The sequence below is a fragment of the Salvia splendens genome, chromosome 5 (genome assembly GCF_004379255.2).
Source record: "Salvia splendens isolate huo1 chromosome 5, SspV2, whole genome shotgun sequence".
In the NCBI taxonomy this organism is placed as follows: domain Eukaryota; kingdom Viridiplantae; phylum Streptophyta; class Magnoliopsida; order Lamiales; family Lamiaceae; genus Salvia; species Salvia splendens.
Window position 1 is genome coordinate 38463951 of NC_056036.1, and position 22130 is coordinate 38486080.

Genomic DNA, 22130 nt, shown 5'->3' on the forward strand with positions numbered 1-22130 from the left:
TAGTGTGGTTTAGTAACTGTTGGTTTGCTAGTTTATTTTTGAACCGTGGGCAGGCACCTCTAGAGAAAACTACAACAATTTTTTTTTAATTATTTTTATAAATTAAAAAAAAAACAGAAAAATCCAGTGGCATATTTATTTCTTTCAAATTTCATTTTTTGATTTAAACGTATCTTGTTTTACATGCGAAATAGACAACACAATTCGATGACGTTGCCAATACTTAAGATCAGATCATAAACTACCATTTGATGATAGTATGATTCGAATTTGAGCCACAAAAGAAAATTAAATTTTAAACATATTCTCTTCACCACATGGACAAACAAACATTTTTATTATCAATTTCTTATTTTTGATTTTATTTATTACTCTTTCTATTTCACAGTAGTAGAATCATTTCATTTTGAGTGACTATATAAATGGTACATGATCTTTCACTTTCGCACATAAATGATACATGATCTTTATTTTATATCGTTTTTGGTATCTATAAATCACATTTTTGGTACCTGATGCAATTTTTACCTCAAAATGTCATCTAAACAAATACATTTTTCCATTTGTGTCATAAAGAATCTTTTAGGCATACACAATACAAGTACCAAATGTGATATTATAATATCTTCTCCCATTCTCCTCACTCTTTATACTATTATTATTAGTCAATATTAACATTATTATTTTGATGTTATAAATTACTAATAGTTAATTTATTTTTTTAATACCATTCAAATATACTCAATTATAATTATATTTATAATTATATTTAATTTTTATAATATTATTATTGTTATAATACTAAAAGCTAGTAGTAATTAATAAATAATTATAGTATAATTATTTAAATTATGAATTATATAATATTATAATAATAATAATAATTATTATTATTATTGTTATTTTATATTAAATTAATAATTAAACAATGTAGTCTTAATTAAAGTTTAAAATTGTGAATTGTATTCATAATAATATAAAGAGTTGAGTATTTTTAGTTAGGTGTTGCAACCCTAAAATGAGTATAAAATAATTTAATAAATATATTCAATTAATTTAATTATTTTAAATAATTAATTTAATTAAGTGTTTTGTTCTTGATTTATTTTACATATGCAATTAGATGTATGTATAAAACACTAAAAAGAAAGAAGAAAAATAAGAGAAAAGAAAAAAGAGGAAACATAAACTAAGGAGAAAAAGAAAGAAGAAAGGAAGATAAAATACTAAAAAGAAAGAAGAAAATGAAGAAAAAAGAAAGAAGAAGAAACTAAAGAAGAAAAAAAGAAATAAGAAAGGAAGAAAAAAAAATCACATGTTTGGTATTTAATTGAAATTCCAAAAATATCCTCCATAGCAAAAAATTCACATGTTTGGTACCTACGGTTATTTTTGTCATGGGGTACTAAAAACAATATAAAATAAAAATCAGGTACTATTCATTTATGTAGTTCACTCTTTCATTTTCTACACTTATTTTGAAAAAATAATTAGAAATAATATGGAGAAAGAGTAAAATGACTCTATTAGTTGAGGGAGGAAGTATAATTCACATATTTTGGCATTCACTAATAAAATAGTACTCCCACCGTCCTTGAAAATTTGTCACTTATTTCTATTTCCGTCCGTCCCTAAAAATTTATCACCTTTCACTTTTATCATTTTTGTTAGTGGACCCAATATTCTACTAACTCATTCTTACTCACATTTATTATAAAACTAATATATAAAAGTATGATCCACATGCTATTAATTTTTTCAACTCACTTTCTATTACATTTCTTAAAACTCGGATCAAATGGTGACAAATTACGAGGGAACGAGGGAGTACTAGAATTCATCTCACGGGTATATTTGATCATAGTAAATCCCGGACTAGTCGATGATGCCCCGAGTTAGAATCTGAAAATCTATAGAGTAATGTCTAGAGTGGAGGGCATGTTGGTCAATTCATCCCCGTTATCCGTAACACACAACTCCACCCTCATATCAGCAAAAGCAATCCTTTCAGCTCTGAATCAGTAACGGCCATGGCAATGGCGACCTCTATCTCCGCTATCACCTCATCCTTGTCTTCGCTATCCTTTTCCTCCCAAATATCTCAGAAGCCCGGTCTTTCCACTTCTCTTCCGCCAAAGTCTATCTCCTTGAAATTTTCCGCCCCCAAATTCCCCACCCTCATCGTCGCCTCCTCCGCTGCCGTCGCTGAACCCGGTGTGGAGAAGCAGGATTTGGAGAAACTGGTGAAATCTAGGCTTCCTGGTGGATTCGCCGCTCAGACTATCATCGGCACCGGTCGCAGGAAGAGCGCTATTGCTAGGGTTGTTCTGCAGGAAGGCACCGGCAAAATCATCATCAATTATCGCGACGCTCAGGTGATTAAAACACCAATTTTTAACCTTAATCGTATCAATTTTGATGAATTTCATTTTTTTTTCGTTTAGCCATATAGTTAATGCAATGAGTTCCGAATTGTGGTTACCAATTGTGCTCCAGAGAAAGAAAATAACTATCGTCCAAAGATTAGGTTAATATTTTCTACAATTGATGATTTAGGGGATGTCAACTTCTATTATAAGTTTATAACAAGTTCTGTTGGTGGTGTATCAGTATATTTCTTACTCTTAACAATGGAAGAACTGCATCAGTGGTCACAAAGGTGTTATATATACCTATTAGCATACACAATTCACAATGTTCATAGAAAAAACATGAGATTGGTGTGTAGATTGCTGAAAGCAGAGCAGGCAACTTTCACATCTGCAGTCAGTATGCTTTAAATGGCAATGTTGATAATTAATATCTCTTGCATAGCGCTGGCTGAAACAAATTGAATAATGATATGTGCAGGAATACCTTCAAGGCAACCCTTTGTGGCTGCAGTATGTCAAGACTCCTCTGGTGACATTAGGATATGAGAGTAGCTACGATGTCTTTGTAAAAGCACATGGTGGCGGCCTATCTGGGCAGGCCCAAGCCATATGTCTTGGCGTTGCTCGGGCCTTGCTCAAGGTCAGCAACAGCCATAGATCGCCTCTGAAGCAGGAAGGCCTCCTCACCCGGGACTCCAGAGTAGTTGAGAGGAAGAAACCTGGGCTAAGGAAAGCTAGAAAGCGCCCACAGTTCTCAAAGCGTTAAGGTCAGGAACATCTTGCACACTCAATATCCACTCTGTTTGTGATGTTATTGCACTATATGTGTGGAGATATTTTCCCCTGCGTAATATTGTTTGAAGAATATTTGAGGGCTGGAAGCCAGAAATCTTGGTGTATATCAGCTTTTGTTTAGGTTGTTTTGTTTCAGTATACTCGATTCGAGTTCTTGATCATCATTTCTTGTTGCTCTTGATGTGTATCTGCAGATGTATGAAATGCAAGTTATTTCGGTTGAATAACATTAATTTTTATTGCCATGGTATAGCTCAAAGATGCTGCAATTTCTAAGATAGTCTACTTTCTGATGTTATAAAGAGGATATTTTCGGGAATCCAATTCATAAGCAATTATTGCCAAGATTTGTTAGTTTTTTGATCGAACTTATTGAAAGTGTATCTGGTTTGATAAGAATGGATGTGTTAGTGATGCTTTTGTGCACACAAAAGGCTACACCAAATGTTTAACTATTGTGGTGGGTAAGTAAATAGAGAATCACAATATACTAAGGAGAACACCGCCCCCCCCCCCAAATAAAATAAAATAAAATAAAATAAGAAAGCAAGTAAAGTTTCGTTCATTGAAGCGTACTGATATGTAAAGTGGAGATCAACCAAACCCTAGTGAGATTCTATCCTAAAAAGTAAAAACTAACTAGTGAGCACTCACCAGACATTCGGCTCGAGCATGGGGCATGCTCAACAATCCACTGTTACAGCCAACTCACTCATGCTTGGCATCGTCAAAGCATCTTCGTCATGATCAATACATAAATGTCTTTGTCGTCGAACAATTCCAACAACTTCTTCTGTCTTTCCCAAAAGCAGAAATGCTTCGCGCTCAGTCTCGTCTCTCTTTTCAATGCAACTCTGGTGACACATTTTGGTTATAGCATGTGGCAAATTGGTGAGACACGCTACCAAAACATCTGCAATCATAACACATAATCTCTTCCACATTTCCTCACAACTCTCCTCTTCACCATAGGACAACAAAATGGTTTGACATATACTGTACATGGAGTTTGCAGCCACAACTCTTGCTGGGAAGTTTAGAGGATTTCCCATATTGGAATCTTGTGATTCACTCTTCAACTCCGTAACGATCTCTTCGGCTTTATCGGAGAGCTCTTGCAAGACTTGCTTGCTGTTTCTGCACCATAGAAATCCAGTTCTGAGATCGATCTCAGCCCACTTGGAGTAAACTAGCAGTTCCACCCAAGTAGAACTTGCAGCATTCCTAATGCTCTTAAATTTTCCATTTGTGTCCAAAGTTTTTTCGACTGTTGTTGTGAGAGAAAGGCCTTCGCTCACACTGCTCAACAACTGCTTGCGTTGATGCTGGGAGATGTTGGGAAGGGCGAGTGCAATGCTTGTGAGAGTGACTACTTGTAGAGTCCAACAATCATAAGCTAAAACTAAGGTTGTGATTTGGCTAGTATAAGAGCTATCAGATTTTTGTAAAAGATTTATAAGGTTGGAGGGCTTCTTCTCTCTACCTATCTTAATCATGCCATCAGCCTCGCGGCACATGCTTCTCACCAAGCTTGTCGGCAGCTCCACCTCGCCGTCTAGTAACAGAACATAACTGCTTAGGTAGTTCAGATCCATGTCGTCACCACCCGATGATGTATCATGATGCCTCCTCGCAAAATTGTTGATGTGAGTGAAGCACATTACTAATGGAGCCACTATGAAGCCAGAAAAGAAGATGAGGGTTTTGCTTGCAAGAACAATAAATCTCTGAACTCCAATGCAGAAAGTTAGCACACACCATTTTGCATTGAAAAGACATTTGCCCCATCTGTTTGGCTCAATTTTTATGCCTGCGGAGCTGTTTCTGCAGTCGTTGAGCGTCTGAATCCAGTAACTTTCAATCATCCAAGTGTTGGTTGATGAGCAACGAAACACGAGGGCGACTAACAATCTCAACATAGCCAGAATCACTGCTATCCCCACTCCGTGGGACTGAACTGCTACAATCCTTTTGGTGTAAACTCCATAGGACGTCTTACCGGGCGCATTCGCGCTTGTCCCGTCAAGAACATGAACCACAGTATATATGCTGCCAAAAAATGAGGTGATCATAGATGAAGCTGCGCAAACACAAGAACGCGCTATCACAAACTGAGGGCAGCTGCTCTCTGCCATCACCCAGTATTTCATCATCTGCCTTCTCTGATCATCTATCTTGAAGCTCTCCACCAATTCTTCTTCTTTCTCCAAAGCTTCTCTGTGCTTCTCTTCGTACTTTTGTTTCAGACTCCTCTTCATCGCTGACACGCTAAGCGCCAGGCAAACTAGCATTGCAAGAGAAACTAACATAGCAACAGAAGGGATCATTGCTCATGATAGGAAACGTTGTACCTCGATGGTATGAATGGCGATATTAGCCGTGATGGTGATCACGAGAAGGGCTAGGCCGACGCAACTTGTGAGCAGATCTTTGTCGTTCATGGATCCCAAAGAAGGCATCACAGTGTTGAGAGCTGTGAACATGAAGAGCAAGCTTGTGAACTTTGCAGATGTATCTGTCTCGGAGTTGGTCATGACGGTGTTGATATCCATGGGCAGCTTCATTGCCACGGCTAGTAGAGTCAAAGAAGCGGCGTTGAGAGAGGTGTATTTGCAGGGAAACCATAGCTTCTTGCGCCGGAAGCTGTTGAAAGCGTCGACCGCCATTGCAAGGATGCACAGTGCAGAAGCCGCGGCGATGTATAAGCCCACCCATGGCATCGCTGCATCTAGCTGCTTCTGCACTGTGTTGTCGGAATCGTAATCCATCAAGAAACTAATGAGTTGAATGAAATATTTGTGTTAGACAATTTCTTTTCAAGCGTTATATATCTATGTATAGAGAACATATTTTGCTATTTGGAAAGGCTTAAATATTTGTACAGCTGACTTTTGGCTAACGGTTTTCTTTCAAAGAAGTACGTCATCATATTGAAGTTTGAACATTGCATTTTAATACTCAAATAGATAATCGGTGGTCAAGTGTTGGACTGAAAAATTCGCGCATTTCAATGAATCCCCATTTAATTATTTGTGAGGGAAACTATTGAAGAGATGGTGTTAATTGGTTTGAGGAGACAAATATATAAAAATTAGAGGACGTTAAAGATGGCAATGGGTAGCTAGTCTTGTTTATATGTAAAAAGATCACCAGATTATTGACTAAATTAGGTTATTATACTTTTGATTCGTTCAACTAAGGTCTCACTTTTTGTTTTTGCATGAGTTGAGTTTCCAACTTTATTTATTTTATTTTAATTCGTTCAACAAAGGTCTCAAGTTTTGTTTCATGCTTATCCAACTTTATTTTATTTCTATATATCCATCTCAGAATAAGAGTATACACGGTAATTCTTGTACTCCTATCTTATTTAAGTTACATAAGTGTTACTATTGTTTTAATATGTTATTCCAATTTAATTATCGGCTACAATAGAAGATAGTGAAATTAAATTATAATTTATTTTTAAAAATATTTAAATATTTTCATTATAGTTATTTTTCCATTATATCTAATCCCATGAATTTTATAGTACTTAGGGGTGGTTCGGTACGATATACCGTACTGGGAATGCCATACCGTATACCGTACCAAAAGTTACGGTATGACAAAACACCATACCGATACCGTACAGAATTTTTAGGTATACCGGAGTTCGGTATACCGGAAATTCGGTAAGCTAGTTTTTGATACCGTTACCATACCGTGTTTTCAGTATACCGTACTTTTGCGGTATACCGAACTGCGGTATGACATACCGTTATACCTGTTTTACCGGAAAAAAATCTATTATATCCAAAATATTAAAAAAAACAATTCTAGTGTTCAACTACTTCAAAAAGTCCAAAACAATTAAACTTCATCACAATCATATCTTGTTCATACAATCATTCTTTTTAAATATTAGTATAAATATAACATAAATATATATAATAATCAATCGGTATACCGAAGCGTCGGTATGCCGGTTTATATCGGGATACCGCGGTATAGGAAATTTAATACCGTTACCATACCAAAAACCATGATATATCGAAAAATCGGTATTTTTGGTACTTTTCGGGTACGGTAAGTCCGGTATTTTGGTATAATTCCCCACCCCTAGTGACAATCTCTTAAATGGCATTTATTACATGTAGTATAGAGAAAGGCATGTCATTTATTCATATTTTGGAAAAATTTTGAATTGTGCCCTATACCTTATAACTTGATTCGGTTAGTATATATCCTCAAATAAATTTAGTACTCCTTAAATACAAATATATCCAACATAATAGAGCATAATATAATTATTAAACAGAGAATCGTCAAAGAGCATTATCCAAATCCTTAAATACAAATATATCCAACATAATAGAGCATAATATAATTATTAAACAGAGAACCGTCAAAGAGCATTATCCAAATCACTCTCATTTGTAGTCTCCGTCGTTCACCTCCCTCGGTCTTTTACAGGACTCTGTAAAGCTTCTGCTAAGCGGCCATTACCGTTTTTGTGAAACATATGTTCAGATTATTCAAATAGCAAGTCTTCCTGATTCAGAAACTATTTCGGTTTAAGATGATGATTGATAGGGTTTCTTAGATGCTTTTGGCTTCCTTTGTTTTTCTCATTCTCCTTCCAATTGGCGGCCTTGCTGAATTTTCATCTCAAAATTTTAACCTAGTCTTCCCCGTTCTCTTCAACCCTGAGAGGATTTGCTTCCCCGTGAAAAAACCTAATAAACTATGTGGCAAAACTAACTTGAAATCTCCCAAGAAGGTGACAGAGCATTGGTTCAAAGAACATAGGTTTGATTTCCCAGTGGATGATTGTCGTAAGAAGTAAAACAAGGAGCTATGCAAATATACATGTAAGTTCTGCGGATATTGCACTCGACAGGATGTTGTTGGGTGCATGACGTTTGATCCTTGCCCAATGCAACTTGAGGTTTCCAAAGATGATTTCGATGAGGTTCTGAAAAGGTTGCACGCCAAGGACAAGGACGAGTACTACAAGATGGAGGAAAAACAGGGAACACGCCGGAACTGGATCCCTCATCTGAGAGTATACCTGGAGCAATTGGGTGATTGGAAGAAGATGCAGAAGTACTCAGAAGCTGGGTGAAGGAAAGGCCACAATATTGGATTCCATTCCTTAAGCAATACTCCCTCCGTCCGTCATTAGGAATCTCATTTTTGGGCGGCACGAGTTTTAAGAAATGTTAAGAAAAGTGAATGGAAAAAAGTTAGTGAAATAGAGGTCCCACTTGTATATATTAAACACAATTTTCTTAAATCACGTGTCCATGAAAAAACGCCTCTTGGTTTATATCAGCTTTGTTCTTTCCTACACAAGTTTCTGTTTATGTTTTTTTTTTAAAAAAAATTAACTCCTATATAAGGGAGAAAATTACAAATAAACTCCTATACTATAGATATGAGGAAATTACAACTGATATTAAAAGGGCTCGAACTCGACCCCTCATGCAATAATGTCTAAGCTCCTTGCCGCTAGGACAAAGGCTCTGGACCAAGTTTCTGTTTATGTTGTTTTGTTTCATTATGCTCGATTTGAGTTCTTGATCATCTTTTCTTGTTGCTCTTGATGTGTATCTTCAACTGTATGAAATGCATGTTATTTCTGTTGAACAACATTAATTTTTGTTTTCATGGTATAGCTCAAAGATACTGCAATATCTAAGATAGTCTACTTTCTGATGTTATAAATAGGATATGATTAGGAATTTAGAATTCAATTCATAAGCAATTCTTGCCAACATTTGTTGGTATTTTTTAATCAACTTATTGAAAGTGCATCTGGTTTGACAAGAATGGACGTGTAAGTGATGCTTTTGTGCACACAAAAGGCTACGGAGTACAATATTTTATTGTTTTGCTTTGGTGGGTAAATAAATAGAGAATTACAATATACTCGAGGCATTTTCTCTAGGGAGAACCACCCCCCTCCCCTCCCCTCCCCTCCCCTCCCCAAAGCAAGCTAGGGGACCAACAAAGTGTTAAATTTTACAAATGTTAATGAAAAGTTTCATTTATTGAAGCGTACCTAATACGTAAAGTGGAGATCAATAAAACCGTAGTTAGATTATATCCTAAAACTAACTAGTGATCACTCACTAGGCATTTAAGTTGATCTCTTTTTACCTCACATTTATTATGTGGACAATTCACATGTGAATACCTCAATATGCCATTTCATTTTCGATGGCACTGTCGGCTCGAGTATGTGGCATGCACAACAATCTACAGTTACAGCCAAGTCATTCATGCTTGACAGCGTCAAAGCTTCTTGTCATGATCTATACATAGCCGTCTCTGTTGTCAAACAATTCCAACAACTTCTTCCGTCTTCCCCAAAAGCAGAAACGCTTCGCGCACGTTGTCGTCTCTCTTTTCAATGCAACTCTGGTGACACATTTTGGTTATAACATGTGGCAAATTGGCGAGACACGCAGAAAAAGCATCTGCGATCATAACACATAATCTCTCCCAGATTTCCTCTTTACCATAGGACAACAAAATGGTTTGACAAATTCTGTACATGGAGTTTGCAGCCACAACTCTTGCTGTGAAGTTTAGAAGATTTCAAATATTGGAATCTTGTGATTCACTCTTCAACTCCATGACGATCTCTTCGGCTTTATTGGAGAGCTCTTGCAAGATTTGCTTGCTGTTTCTACACCATAAAAAACCACTTGTGAGATCGATCTGTACCCACTTGGAGTAAACTAGCAGGTCCACCCAAGTAGCACTTGCAGATTTCCTAATGCTCTTAAGTTTTGCATTTGTATCCAAAGTTTTTCGACTATTTTTGCAAGAGGAAGGCCTTCGCTCACACTGCTCAACAACTCCTTGCGTTGATGCTGGGAGATGTTGGGAAGTGCGAGTGCAATGCTTGTGAGAGTGACCACTTGCGGCGTCCAACAATCATGAGCTAAAACTAAGGTTGTAATTTGGCTAGTATTAGAGCTATCTGATTTTGTTAGAAGATTTATAAGGTTGGAGGGCTTCTTCTCTCTACCTATCTTAATCATGCCATCAGCCTCGCGGCACATGCTTCTCACCAAGCTTGTCGGCAGTTTCACCTCGCCGTCTAGTAACAGAACATAACTGCTTAGGTAGTTCAGATCCATGTCGTCACCACCCGATGATGTATCATGATGCCTTCTCGCAAACTTGTTGATGTGAGTGAAGCACAATACTAATGGAGCCACCATGAAGCCAGCAAAGAAGATGAGGGTTTTACTTGCAAGAACAATAAAACACTGAACTCCAATGCAGAAAGCTAGCACACACCATTTTGCATCAAGAAGACATTTGCCCCATCTGTTTGGCCCAATTTTGATGCCAGCGGAGCTGTTTCTGCAGTCGTTGAGCGTCTGAATCCAGTAACTTTCAATCATCCACGTGTTGGTTGATGAGCAACGAAACACGATGGCGACTAACCATCTCAACGTAGCCAGAATCACAGCCATGCACAACCCGATGGACTGAATATCTACAATCCTTTATTTCCATTAAAGTTGTTGTACAGAAAATTCATCCGGAAACGTAATTTTCGAAAGTTGAAGGACTATTTTGCAATTTCCTATTCCCGCCAAAAACTGTTAAAAACAGTTATAAAACGAAGAGACGCGACTCTTCGTTTTCAGCCTCTTCTTATGATCAATTTCTGGGTTCAAAGTTGTACAGAATCTACATACGAATATCTTCGAAACTTGAATGGTATCCGATCAAATATTGGTAGAACCGCCAAATTGATTTGATCTGAAAGTGTTTCACGCCTTTCAGGACATCCGATTTGTTCACGTTTTGTTTAAACTCCCTAACAGAGAAGGCATCAGAGTGTTGAGAGCTGCTGACATGAAGAGCAAGCTGGTGTACTTTGCATATGCATCTGTGATGGAGTTGATCATGACGGTGTTGAGATCCATGGGCAGCTTTATTGTCACGGCTAATAGAGTCAAAGAAGCGGCGTTGAGAGAGGTGTATTTGCAGGGAAACCATAGCTTCTTGCGCCACCATTGCAAGGATGCATATTGTAGAAGCTGCGGCGATATATAAGCCCACCCATGGCATCGCTGCATCGAGCTGCTTCTGCACTGTGTTGTCGGAATCAGAATCCATCAAGAAACTAATATAGTTGAATGAAAAAAGTTGTGTTTCGTAATTTGTTTCAGACGTTATACAATCTTGTCACAAGTCTTTTGTTCAAAGAACAACAGCGTATTTGATTTTTTGGAAATTAAACTGCAGAAAGTCTTCAATCACAGACTCAGATAACTAACTTTGACATCTTTTGTGCACCAAAATTTAAATGTAGGATGACCACTAGAAGTATTGTACTTCCTTCATTGTAAGCTAGTGTCTAGTTAGTCATATTCGTCATAAGCTAATTGAATTGTTTCTTCTTATTTTTTTTGACAAAATTTAATATTATTTCCTACATTATTCTTCTCTACTTTAACCCTTAAACATCAATTTCATAAATACCGTGTCCGAAGAAACTAGTCAGCTAATTTGGGTTGGAAAGAGTACATAAAATGTTCCTCTCCTTAGCGTGTCAAAGTCTGACATTTGGGTTTTCAAATTATGCTCGACCTAACAAGAATTTATCTGCAACCAGGAGTTTGCTAAATTGATTAAAGTTGGCGATGATCCTAATTGTGACAAATAATAAAACTAAGCCATCTCATTGCCAATATCTAAAAATGATATTGTTATTGAAATATGACTAAAGCCTCGTGTCTTCAATATAACTAGCCAATTAAAACTATTTAATTTATTGACAGAGAAATATTTTGCGCATAAATGTGTACACATTTGATTTTAGAGCAACTTAAAGGGACCGTTAGCCAACCAAATACATTTAAATATTTGCATACCGTTAAGAGAAGTTGCAAATACTAAACTTTATTAGTAGAAAAAGCTGAACTGAATCTGGATAAAAATTTTACAGAAGAAAATGAAGAAAAAGAGTCCGACTGACGTCTGAAGAAAGAAGATGATTATAATATTATTCCATAAAAAGTTGTTTTTAAAAAGTTATGTATAGTTTTTTTTATTGTTGTACCCATTGATTCTACTGAATTTTCCATAATAATTTATCTCTTTTTAAAATATATCTATCCTATAAACAATTAATTCAAGAAAAAAATTCATAAATTGATATAAAATGATAAATCATAATATTAATTACAAAAAAAGAAGAAAACAATTGAGGTCGACGACCAAAAGGTAATCAAGTTACTAAAAATCCATTAATTGATATAAAATGATAAATCATACTCCTCTGTCCAACAAGAGTATGCATTTTTGGTTGGACACAGATTTTAATGAAAAATTGGTAAAGTAAGAGATCGATAGAAGGAAAAGGTAATGGTGTAGAATGAGTTTCATCTCAATAGAGAGAAACGTTTTAGAATTATAAAGTGCATGCTCTTGTGGAACGCACTAAAAAGGAAATAGTGCATACTCTTATGGGACATGGAGAGTAATAAGTATTCCATTCGTCCCAAGGAAGATAATCCCTTCCTTGGGGCGGTATGAGATTTTATGCAATTTTATTTTGTGTGTTAAATGTAGAGAGTAAAGTAAAAGAGAAAGAACAAAATAGAAATAAAAGTGTTTCTGATTTTAGTAATGAATTATTTTGTTTGGGACAAACCAAAAAGAAAAAATGAATTGAGACGGAAGAAATACTTAATTAACTAAAAAGAAGAAAACAATTGAGGTCGATCAAAAGGTTAGTAGGATTTTTAGTAGCTTCAACTTATTCCCAAATCCATGAAAAATTATCATCGGACAATTTAAATTTGTAAGTTCAACTTTTCTTCTTGATTTACTTGTTAATTCAATTTTGTAAATAAAAATATTATTTTATAATTATTTATATTTACTTTATTATGAAACTTTGAGAATAAAATACTCCATCCAACCAACCAAGTTCGATCATTATACTTCTTTTTTAATGCCTCAACTATATTAAAAAAATATTTCTAATTCGATTTGTTTTTTAACTGCAGTATTAAGTTTGACATAATCTCAATCAAAATTTCAGGCTGGTCAATTTGTTTGTTCTCCATTGCTGGAGCTTGTTCAGTTTTGATTTGGCTTTCCTGCTCTGATACCAATGTCCAGGTTAAAGAAACACATGAACTATAGAGTAAACACAAAGACTTATGTTATGATTGTTGTTGATACTTTTACATTACAGATTCTCTTTCTACATTAAAGAGCTTCTATTGGTAACCTCTAAACTAGGAAAACATCTCACCTTGATAAGGAGTGTAAGCAATTACATAAGGACTGTTTTGATAGTCAAATATGTTGGCTAACACATGGTATGGACTGTCTTTCTAGTCTTTGATAAAACCAACCACTTGGTTATGTTCAAAGTCCGCCTTTCATTAACTCATGAAAACCACTTGTCACAACACACTTGTTTACATATTACTACTATTATTCAACTATACAAGAGCACATTATTTTCTTGATGGATCCTGATCCTGATCCCGATAGCAAAGTGCAGCAGCAGCTAGATGCAGCGATGCCATGGGTGGGCTTATACATCGCCGCAGCTTCTGCAGTGTACATTCTTGCAATGGCGGCCGACGCTTTCAATGGCTTCCGGCGCAAGAAGCTGTGGTTCCCCTGCAAATACACAGCCCTCAACGCCGCTTCTCTGACTGTATTAGCCGTGGCGATGAAGCTGCCCATGGATCTCAACACCGTCATGATCAACTCCGAGACAGATTCAAGTGCAAAGTTCACCAGCTTGTCCTTGATGTCATCAGCTCTCAATAATCTCATGCCTTCTTTGGGCTCCATGAATGACAAGGAGCTTCTGGCCAATGCGGCTGGCCTATCTATTCTCGTGATCACCGTCACGGTTAATATGGCCATTCAAGTCATCGAGCTGCAACGTTCCCTAGTACATGTAACGATCCTTTGTGCTGTGATGTTAGTTTCTCTTGCGATGCTAGTCTCCCTGGCGGTTAGCGTGTCGGAGATGAAGAGGAGGCTGAAACGGCTCTATCACGGGGAGTTGGTGCTGCAGGGTTTCGAGATGGAGGATCAGAGAAGAGAGATGATGAAATATTGGGTGATGGCAGAGAGCAGCTGCCCTCAGTTTGTGGTAGCACGTTCTTGTGTTTGCGTGGCTTCATCTGTGATCACCTCGTTTTTTTACATCATTGATACTCTGGTTCATGTTCTTAATGGGACAAGCACGAATGAGCCGGGTAAGTCGCGCCCTATGGAGTTTACACCAAGCGGATTCTAGATATTCAGTCCATCGGGCTGGGGATGGCTGTGATTCTGGCTACGTTGAGATGGTTCACTGTTGTGTTTAGCTGCTCATACTCCGACTCCGACACTTGGATGGTTGAAAGCTACTGGATTCAGACGCTTAATGACTGCAGAAACAGCTCCGCGTGCATCAAAATTTGGCCAAACAGATGGGGCAAATGCCTTCTTGATGCAAAATGGTGTGTGCTAACTCTGTGCATTGGAGTTCAGAGCTTTATTGTACTTGCAAGCAAAACCCTCATCTTCATTTCTAGATTCATGGTGTGTCCATTTGTGTTTTGCTTCTCTCACATCAACAAGTTTGCAAGACGCCATCATGATACATCACCGGGTGGTGATGACATGGATCTGAACTACGTAAGCAGTTATGTTCTGTTACTAGATGGCGAGGTGGAGCTTCCGACAAGGTTCGTGAGAAGCATGTGCCGCGAGGCTGATGGCATGATTCAGATAGGTAGAGAGAAGAAGCCCTCCAACCTTATAAATCTTTTACACACATCTGATAGCTCTAATACTAGCCAAATTACAACCTTAGTTTTAGCTCATGATTGTTGGACTCTACAAGTAGTCACTCTCACAAGCATTGCACTCGCCCTTCCCAACATCTCCCAGCATCAACGCAAGCAGTTGTTGAGCAGTGTGAGTGAAGGCCTTTCTCTTGCAAAAATAGTCGAAAAGGCATTAGACACGAATGCGAGCATTAGGAATGCTGCAAGTGCTACATGGGTGGAGCTGTTAGTTTACTCCAGGTGGGCAAAGATCGATCTCAGAAGCGGATTTCAACGGTGCCGAAACTGGGAGCTAGTGTTGCAAGAGCTCTCCCATAAAGCCGAAGAGATTTTGATGGAGTTGAAGAGTGAAGAAGTGCAAGATTCCAACATGGGAAACACTCTAAATTGCCAAGCAAGAGCTGTGGCTGCAAACTCAATGTACAGAATTTGTGAAACCATTTTGGTGTCATCTGGTAAAGAGGAAAGCTGTGAGGAAATGTGGGAGAGATTATGTGTGATGATTGCAGATGTTTTGGCAGCGTGTCTCACCAATCTGCCACATGCTATAATCAAAATGTGTCACCAGAGTTGCATTGAGAAGCGAGACAAGACAGTGCGGGAAGCGTTTCTGCTTTTGGGAAAGACGGAAGAAGTTGTTGGAATTGTTCGACGACAGAAACAGCCATGTATAGATCATGACAATGAAGCTATACTTGTGGATTGTTGAACTCATACTTGAAGTTAGTGTAAGATGATTTTTGTTTCTTTTTTTCAAGGTAAGGGAGTGAGAGAAGATGAACAGAGTCAAATTACTCCGGCAACCTTGATTTGTTAACGATTTCAAAATTCAAATTGGGTGCCGTGTCCGTTTAGACAGACGTTTACCACTACGGTGGAAAATTATACCGAAATACCGTAATATCGTACTTACCGTACCGAAAAAATACCGAAAATACCTTTTTTCGGTATACCGTAGTTTTCGGTACTGTATAATACCGTACCGAAAGATTTGGTACGTTAACGGTATTAGATTTCATATACCGCGGTATACCGGTGTATACCGGCATATCAAATCGTCGATATATACTCCATATATACATAGGGAGATGTTAAAATGACAACGCTATTTTGGGTGACATTGTGCCACCAATCTGAGCCGTTAGATTTTGGGTGAGATGTGGATCCTATGATTATCAAGCATAGGATCCAAAATCAGTATAAAGAAACAAGCAATTTTTTTAATTGTAATATGCAAATCAGTAATGCTCAAACATAAAACAAGCTACCTAACAAAATCGACCCAAAAATCAAAGCAACAACACTTCCATGATTATCAAGCAATTACGAAATACAAGCAACTCACATTAATTGAACAATTTTTCAGACATGCAAAATTCCACAACCGAAAACATTGGGACCAAAATATCAAAATCAGGATGGGGATGCAGAACCAAGTCCCAGCAATGGCAAAAATCGACCTAAAAATAGCACCAACTCAACGACGTAGTTAAAATAAATAGCCACCCAATCTTTCGACAACAAAAACAGAGAAGCAATACTTCTAGTATTATCAAGCAATTACCAAGGAAAAAGCAAGCAATTATAACATACACTAAAAAGCCACAACAAAAAAATAAGGATGAAAACACCAAAATCAGAATGGAGATGCACAACCAGGCCCCAGTGACGGCGAAATCGTCCTAAAAATCGTGACAACTGAATGACAAAATTGTATTAGAAATATGCCGGCTCTTTCCCTGGCAAAACTAGATCGGAAACACTTGCAACTATGCTCCACCCATGTCAATAAAACCCTCAACAACGAAGTGAAAATTGGGGTCGTTCCACCAAAAACCGCAGATATCGAACGAAAATATATCGGAACAGAAAGAACATAAGGATTTATGAGAGTAGTGGAGGCGTGATTGTGAAAATCCTATAAACCCTACAAACCTCAAGAGAAATTGCAGAGAATCCGGTGGGAGAATTGCTTTTAATCTTCAACCTTGGCGTCTTCCTTTGGTATCGAAATCGGCTTCATGGGTGGAATGGAGTGTAATGGATGAGTGGAGAGAGAGAGAGAGTCTCTTCTCATTTATGACGTGGCAGTGGGAATTCCGCGAGGAATTCCTCCGGGACATCCGCACCACTGCGAAAGCCCGACATCTGCACCACTGTCGCCGTGGTGCGGATGTCCTGGCGGAATTCCCCGTAGAATTCCCACTGCCACGTCATAAGGACTTCTCACTGCTCTGCCATGTCATAAGGACTTCCCACTGCACAATGACGGAATTCCCCTGTGGAATTCCCGACGGAATTCCCACATTAAAAAAATTCACAAATTCATAAATTAACCACTTTCCGGAAGTAAAGAATTTAAGGAATTAAAATTTCGACACGAATAGGGAAAAATCCATTAAAAAAAGAAAAGTACATTTCACCAAATAAAAATATACATTTCAATAATTACAAACTACATCAACGACGACCCCTATGCTGTCACACTTCTTCAATAATATCGTTTTGGAGTCGAACGTGGGCCGTATATATAGATATAAAAAAATAAAAATAAATCGGAATTCCGCGGGAGTCGACGCAATGGCGGACGTCCCTGCGGAATTCCGCTCGGAATTCCGCGGAAGGCGGCGGACCTGCGACATCCTCAGCTCAATTCCGTATCCATGCCATTCGTGCCTAATGACGGACGTCCGCCACGGAATTCCGGCATATCCGTGGAAATTCTGCGGCGAAGTCCGCCATTGCGGATGCTCTTAGAATTTGATTTACAAAAAATACGTTCCCTGAATTAGTGGATGTCCATAACTGATTCAAATCAAATTAATATGGATTGACAAATATATCCTTAGCCACCAATATTTAATACGCTAACATGCAATTCGAACTCTATTTCAACAAATCAATCTGACGCGTCTATATAGAGATCCAAAGGATGTAATTGGTGGTACATTGTCTCTCTAACTATGGTGGCACCCTAGTGCTCCCCTATATACATATATATTTTATGTTATATTTATACTAAAATTTAAAAATATAATTCTCTATTATACAAAAATAAAAAATAGAATTGTTTTTTTAAATATTTGAGTATAATAGATTTTTTTTCCATTATAACAGGTATAACGGTATGTCGTACCGCAGTTCGGTATACCGAAATGCGGTACGGTATACCGAAATGTGGTACGGTATACCGAAAACACGGTATGGTAACGGTATCAAAAACTACACCAAAAATTCGGTACGGTATCGGTATGATGTTTTGTCATACCGTAATTTTCGGTACGGTATACGATATGACACTCACGGTACGGTATACCGTACCAAACCACCCCTAGCAGCCATGGCCGAAATTCAAATCGCCCCGAATATCGACCGCCTTGAAAAAAAAATCAGGAAACCGTGTAATATCTGATCGGGTATCGGGCAACCAAATACTCAAAAATCCTAAAAATCCAATACCTGTACTTGATACCCGAAAATCTAGTATTGTGTGTCCAATTACCCGATTTTTTAGATTTTGGATATCGGATATCTATTTTGACAACCCTTTCGGTTGGGGATCTCTCCTCCCTTAACCCCCTTATTATAGTGTGTATATAAAAATTGGCTATGTTAAATATTTATTTTTTTTATTTTTTATTTTTTATTTTCTGTAGGAGCATATTGTCCCTATACAATTTAAGTATTACCACATTGTATTGTGTTGTATTAAAATCATTAAATGGGTTGTCATAGAATGATACCCCTACTACAATTGAAAGAATTGTACCGAAAATCAATAGATCCACCCTACTCAGCACTACATTATATTAGGATTTATGGGCATAGATCTTGAGATATTTGTTATATTCAAATAAATGTACTCAAAATTGTACGACCTACCATCTACGTTTATAATCATCAAATCATGTCATGTTTTACCCATAATAAGATACTTTTTCCTCTTCAATACGTTCCATATTTTGGAAAAAAAATTCTCTCTATTAAGGCGAATCTATTCTCCACTAATAATACTTTAATTACTTTTTATTTTATCTCTTTCTTAGCACTCAAGATATACACTTTCTAAATTTAGAAATAAATTCTTCTCTCCTTATTAAAATATTCATCTATCTTTTTCTCTCAACGATATCTTAATTGGTAGGAGTGAGTATTAAAACTTGTGTCCAATTCAAAGTATATATACTCCTATTGGAGAGAAGTACTTAGTAATTAAAAATTTGAAAATAGACATAAATAAAGATCACTGATGAGACTGTTATGCAAAATCAAATTTTCTATTGTTGTACTAAAAGTTAATAACATAGCAAAAAAAAACAAAGATGCAAGTATTGGTGAACAATTTTTTTTGTCACCATTACTTTAACCGACAAATTTGCAGGAGCTCCGCTTTCACTCTGTAATCTGTATATCAATTATCATCTAAAAAAAGATAATTACGATTGTGTCGTTAACTTAAAATACCATCACTCGTGAGATTACTAAGATAATTTAGATACGGGTCACAATATTGTTTTCCTTACGAACATATAACAATTAATAAAGCTTAATTCATCGGTAGTGATGTCCGTTTATGATTTTCTGGGTGCTATTGCAATCAAGTCCTTCCATCCAGACCTAGTAATATGTGTCCGTTATTTTTATTTCGCTTCGCTCATCACAATATATCTCATTTACTTTCCACTATATTGACTAAATTGGTCATATATTCTACTAACACATGCTACTATTCCTTCCGTTCAATTTTACTTGAGACGTTTTTTCATGGACACGTGATTTAAGAAAATTGTGTTTAATATATACAAGTGGGACCCCTATTCCACTAAGTTTTTTCCATCCACTTTTCTTAACATTTCTTAAAACCCGTGTCGCCCATAAATGAGACTCCTAATGGTGGACGGAGGGAGTATTCCTTAGGAATGGAATCCAATATCGTGGCCTTTCCTTCACCCAGCTTTTGAGTATTTCTACATCTTCTTCCAATCACCCAATTGCTCCAGGTATACCCTCGGATGAGGGATCAAGTTCCGGCGCATTCCCTGTTTTTCCTTCATCTTGTAGTACTCGTCCTTGTCCTTGGCGTACAACCTTTTCAGAACCTCATCGAAATCATCTTTGAAAATCCCAAATTCCACTGGGCAAGGATCAAACGTCATGCACCCAACAACATCCCGTCGAGTGCAATATCCGCATAACTTACATGTATATTTGCATAGCTCCTTGTTTTACTTCTTACGGCAATCATCCACTGGGCAATCAAACCTGTGTTCTTTGAACCAATGCTCTGTCACCTTTTTGGGAGATTTCAAGTTAGTTTTTCCATAGAGTTTATTACAACAATATGTTAAGATTTAGGTTTTTTCGTGGGGAAGCAAATCCTCTCAGGGATGAAGAGAACGGGGAAGACTGGGTTAACATTTTGAGATGAAATTTCAGCAAGGCTGCCATATGGAAGGAGAAGAAGAAAAACAAAGGAAGCCAAAAGCATCTAAGAAACCCTATCAATCATCATCTTAAACCAAAATAGTTTCTGAATCAGGAAGACTTGCTATTTGAATAATCTGAACATATGTTTCACAAAAATGGTAATGTCCGCTTAGCAGAAGCTTTACAGAGTCCTGTAAAAGACCGAGGGAGGTGAACGACGGAGACTACAAATGAGAGTGATTTGGATAATGCTCTTTGACGATTCTCTGTTTAATAATTATATTATGCTATGTTATGTTGAATATATTTGTATTTAAGGAGTGTTAAATTTATTTGAGGATATATACTAACCGAATCAAGTTATAAGGTATAGGCACAATTCAAGATTTTTCCAAAATATGAATAAATGACATGTCTTTCTCTATACTACATGTAATAAATGTCATTTAAGAGATTGTCACTAAGGGTGGGGAAATATACCGAAATAACGGAATAACGAACTTACAGTCCCAAAAAATACCGAAAATGCCGATTTTTCGATATATCGTAGTTTTTGGTACGGTATGATACTGTACCAAAAGATTCGGTACGGTAATGGTATTAGATTTCCTATACCGCGGTATCCCGATATATACCGGCATACCGACGCTTCGGTATACCGATTGATTATTATATATTTATGTTATATTTATAGTAATATTTAAAAAGAATGATTGTATGAACAAGATTTGATTGTGATGAAGTTTAATTGTTTTAGACTTTTTGAAGTAGTTGAACACTAGAATTGTTTTTTTGAATATTTTGGGTATAATAAATTTTTTTCGGTAAAACAGGTATAACGGTATGCCGTACCGCAGTTCGGTATACCGTAAAAGTACGGTATACCGGAATGCGGTATGGTAACGGTATAAAAAACTACCTTACCGAATTTTCCGGTATACCGAACTCCGGTATACTGAAAAATTCTGTACAGTATCGGTATGATGTTTTGTCATACCGTAACTTTCGGTACGATATACAGTTTGACATTCACAATACGGTATGCCGTACCGAACCACCCCTATTTAGCACCATGAAATTGCATATTTCTACACCGCATTGCAAACAAAACATTGAATTTGGTTACCAGAAACTATCTAAAAATTATTATCACTGTTACTATCATCATTAGGGCATAAACATGTAATTTTGTACTATGTGTCTCTATAATGCTACAAATCTACAATTATGAAAAAAATTCAAATATTATCATCATTAGGGCATAAACATGTAATTTTGTACTATGTGTCTCTATAATGCTACAAATCTACAATTATGAAAAAAATTCAAATATTATCATCTAGATTCGCCATTGATGGGTGAATGATATCTTAGTCGTATATATTAGGAGAAAATTTATCAAAATTTGATTTTTTTTTAATGAGACTATTCTTTGATGATTTCAAAATATGGCAACAGGAACGGAGACAGAAATTTATATAGGGAGAGACAAAAATATACATAAACAAAATTTATGAGTTTTATGGGGGTAATTAGTGAAAAATTAAAACAAATAAGTTTTATAGTAATAAATAATTTATATTATGTAAGGAAATTGGAAGTGGGTATGGTGATTCATCAAAAACTATTATCATCCATTGTGTAGTAGAAAACTATCTTTCAAGTTTAGAGACCTAAAATATGCAAATATCATTTCCCAACAACCTAATTTAAAGAT

At 36.8% G+C, this 22130-nt stretch overlaps 3 protein-coding genes across 3 annotated transcripts; 2 read left to right on the forward strand and 1 right to left on the reverse strand.

Moving 5' to 3' along the window:
* The first annotated feature begins 1995 nt into the window (after nucleotides 1-1995).
* On the forward strand, nucleotides 1996-3412 carry LOC121805920 (30S ribosomal protein S9, chloroplastic-like). The gene is made up of 2 exons (XM_042205961.1): nucleotides 1996-2375; nucleotides 2851-3412. Exons 1-2 carry the CDS (start codon nucleotides 2031-2033, stop codon nucleotides 3136-3138), a joined length of 633 nt encoding a protein of 210 aa, XP_042061895.1. The 5' UTR covers nucleotides 1996-2030; the 3' UTR covers nucleotides 3139-3412.
* Nucleotides 3413-3850: 438 nt separating this feature from the next.
* On the reverse strand, nucleotides 3851-5494 carry LOC121804252. The gene has a single exon (XM_042203762.1). It carries the CDS (start codon nucleotides 5492-5494, stop codon nucleotides 3851-3853), a length of 1644 nt encoding a protein of 547 aa, XP_042059696.1.
* An 8980-nt stretch (nucleotides 5495-14474) lies between these two features.
* LOC121804254 lies at nucleotides 14475-15695 on the forward strand. The gene has a single exon (XM_042203763.1). The coding sequence runs from the start codon at nucleotides 14475-14477 to the stop codon at nucleotides 15693-15695; it is 1221 nt and encodes a 406-aa protein (XP_042059697.1).
* Nucleotides 15696-22130: the final 6435 nt, after the last annotated feature.

Excerpts from the sequence above, each read along its gene's own strand:
- LOC121805920 (XM_042205961.1), top strand. The coding sequence starts at position 2,031 with ATGGCAATGGCGACCTCTATCTCCGCTATCACCTCATCCTTGTCTTCG. Across the intron at positions 2,376-2,850 it reads TCAATTATCGCGACGCTCAG|GAATACCTTCAAGGCAACCC; the intron begins GTGATTAAAACA and ends TGATATGTGCAG.
- LOC121804252 (XM_042203762.1), bottom strand. The coding sequence starts at position 5,494 with ATGATCCCTTCTGTTGCTATGTTAGTTTCTCTTGCAATGCTAGTTTGC.
- LOC121804254 (XM_042203763.1), top strand. The coding sequence starts at position 14,475 with ATGGCTGTGATTCTGGCTACGTTGAGATGGTTCACTGTTGTGTTTAGC.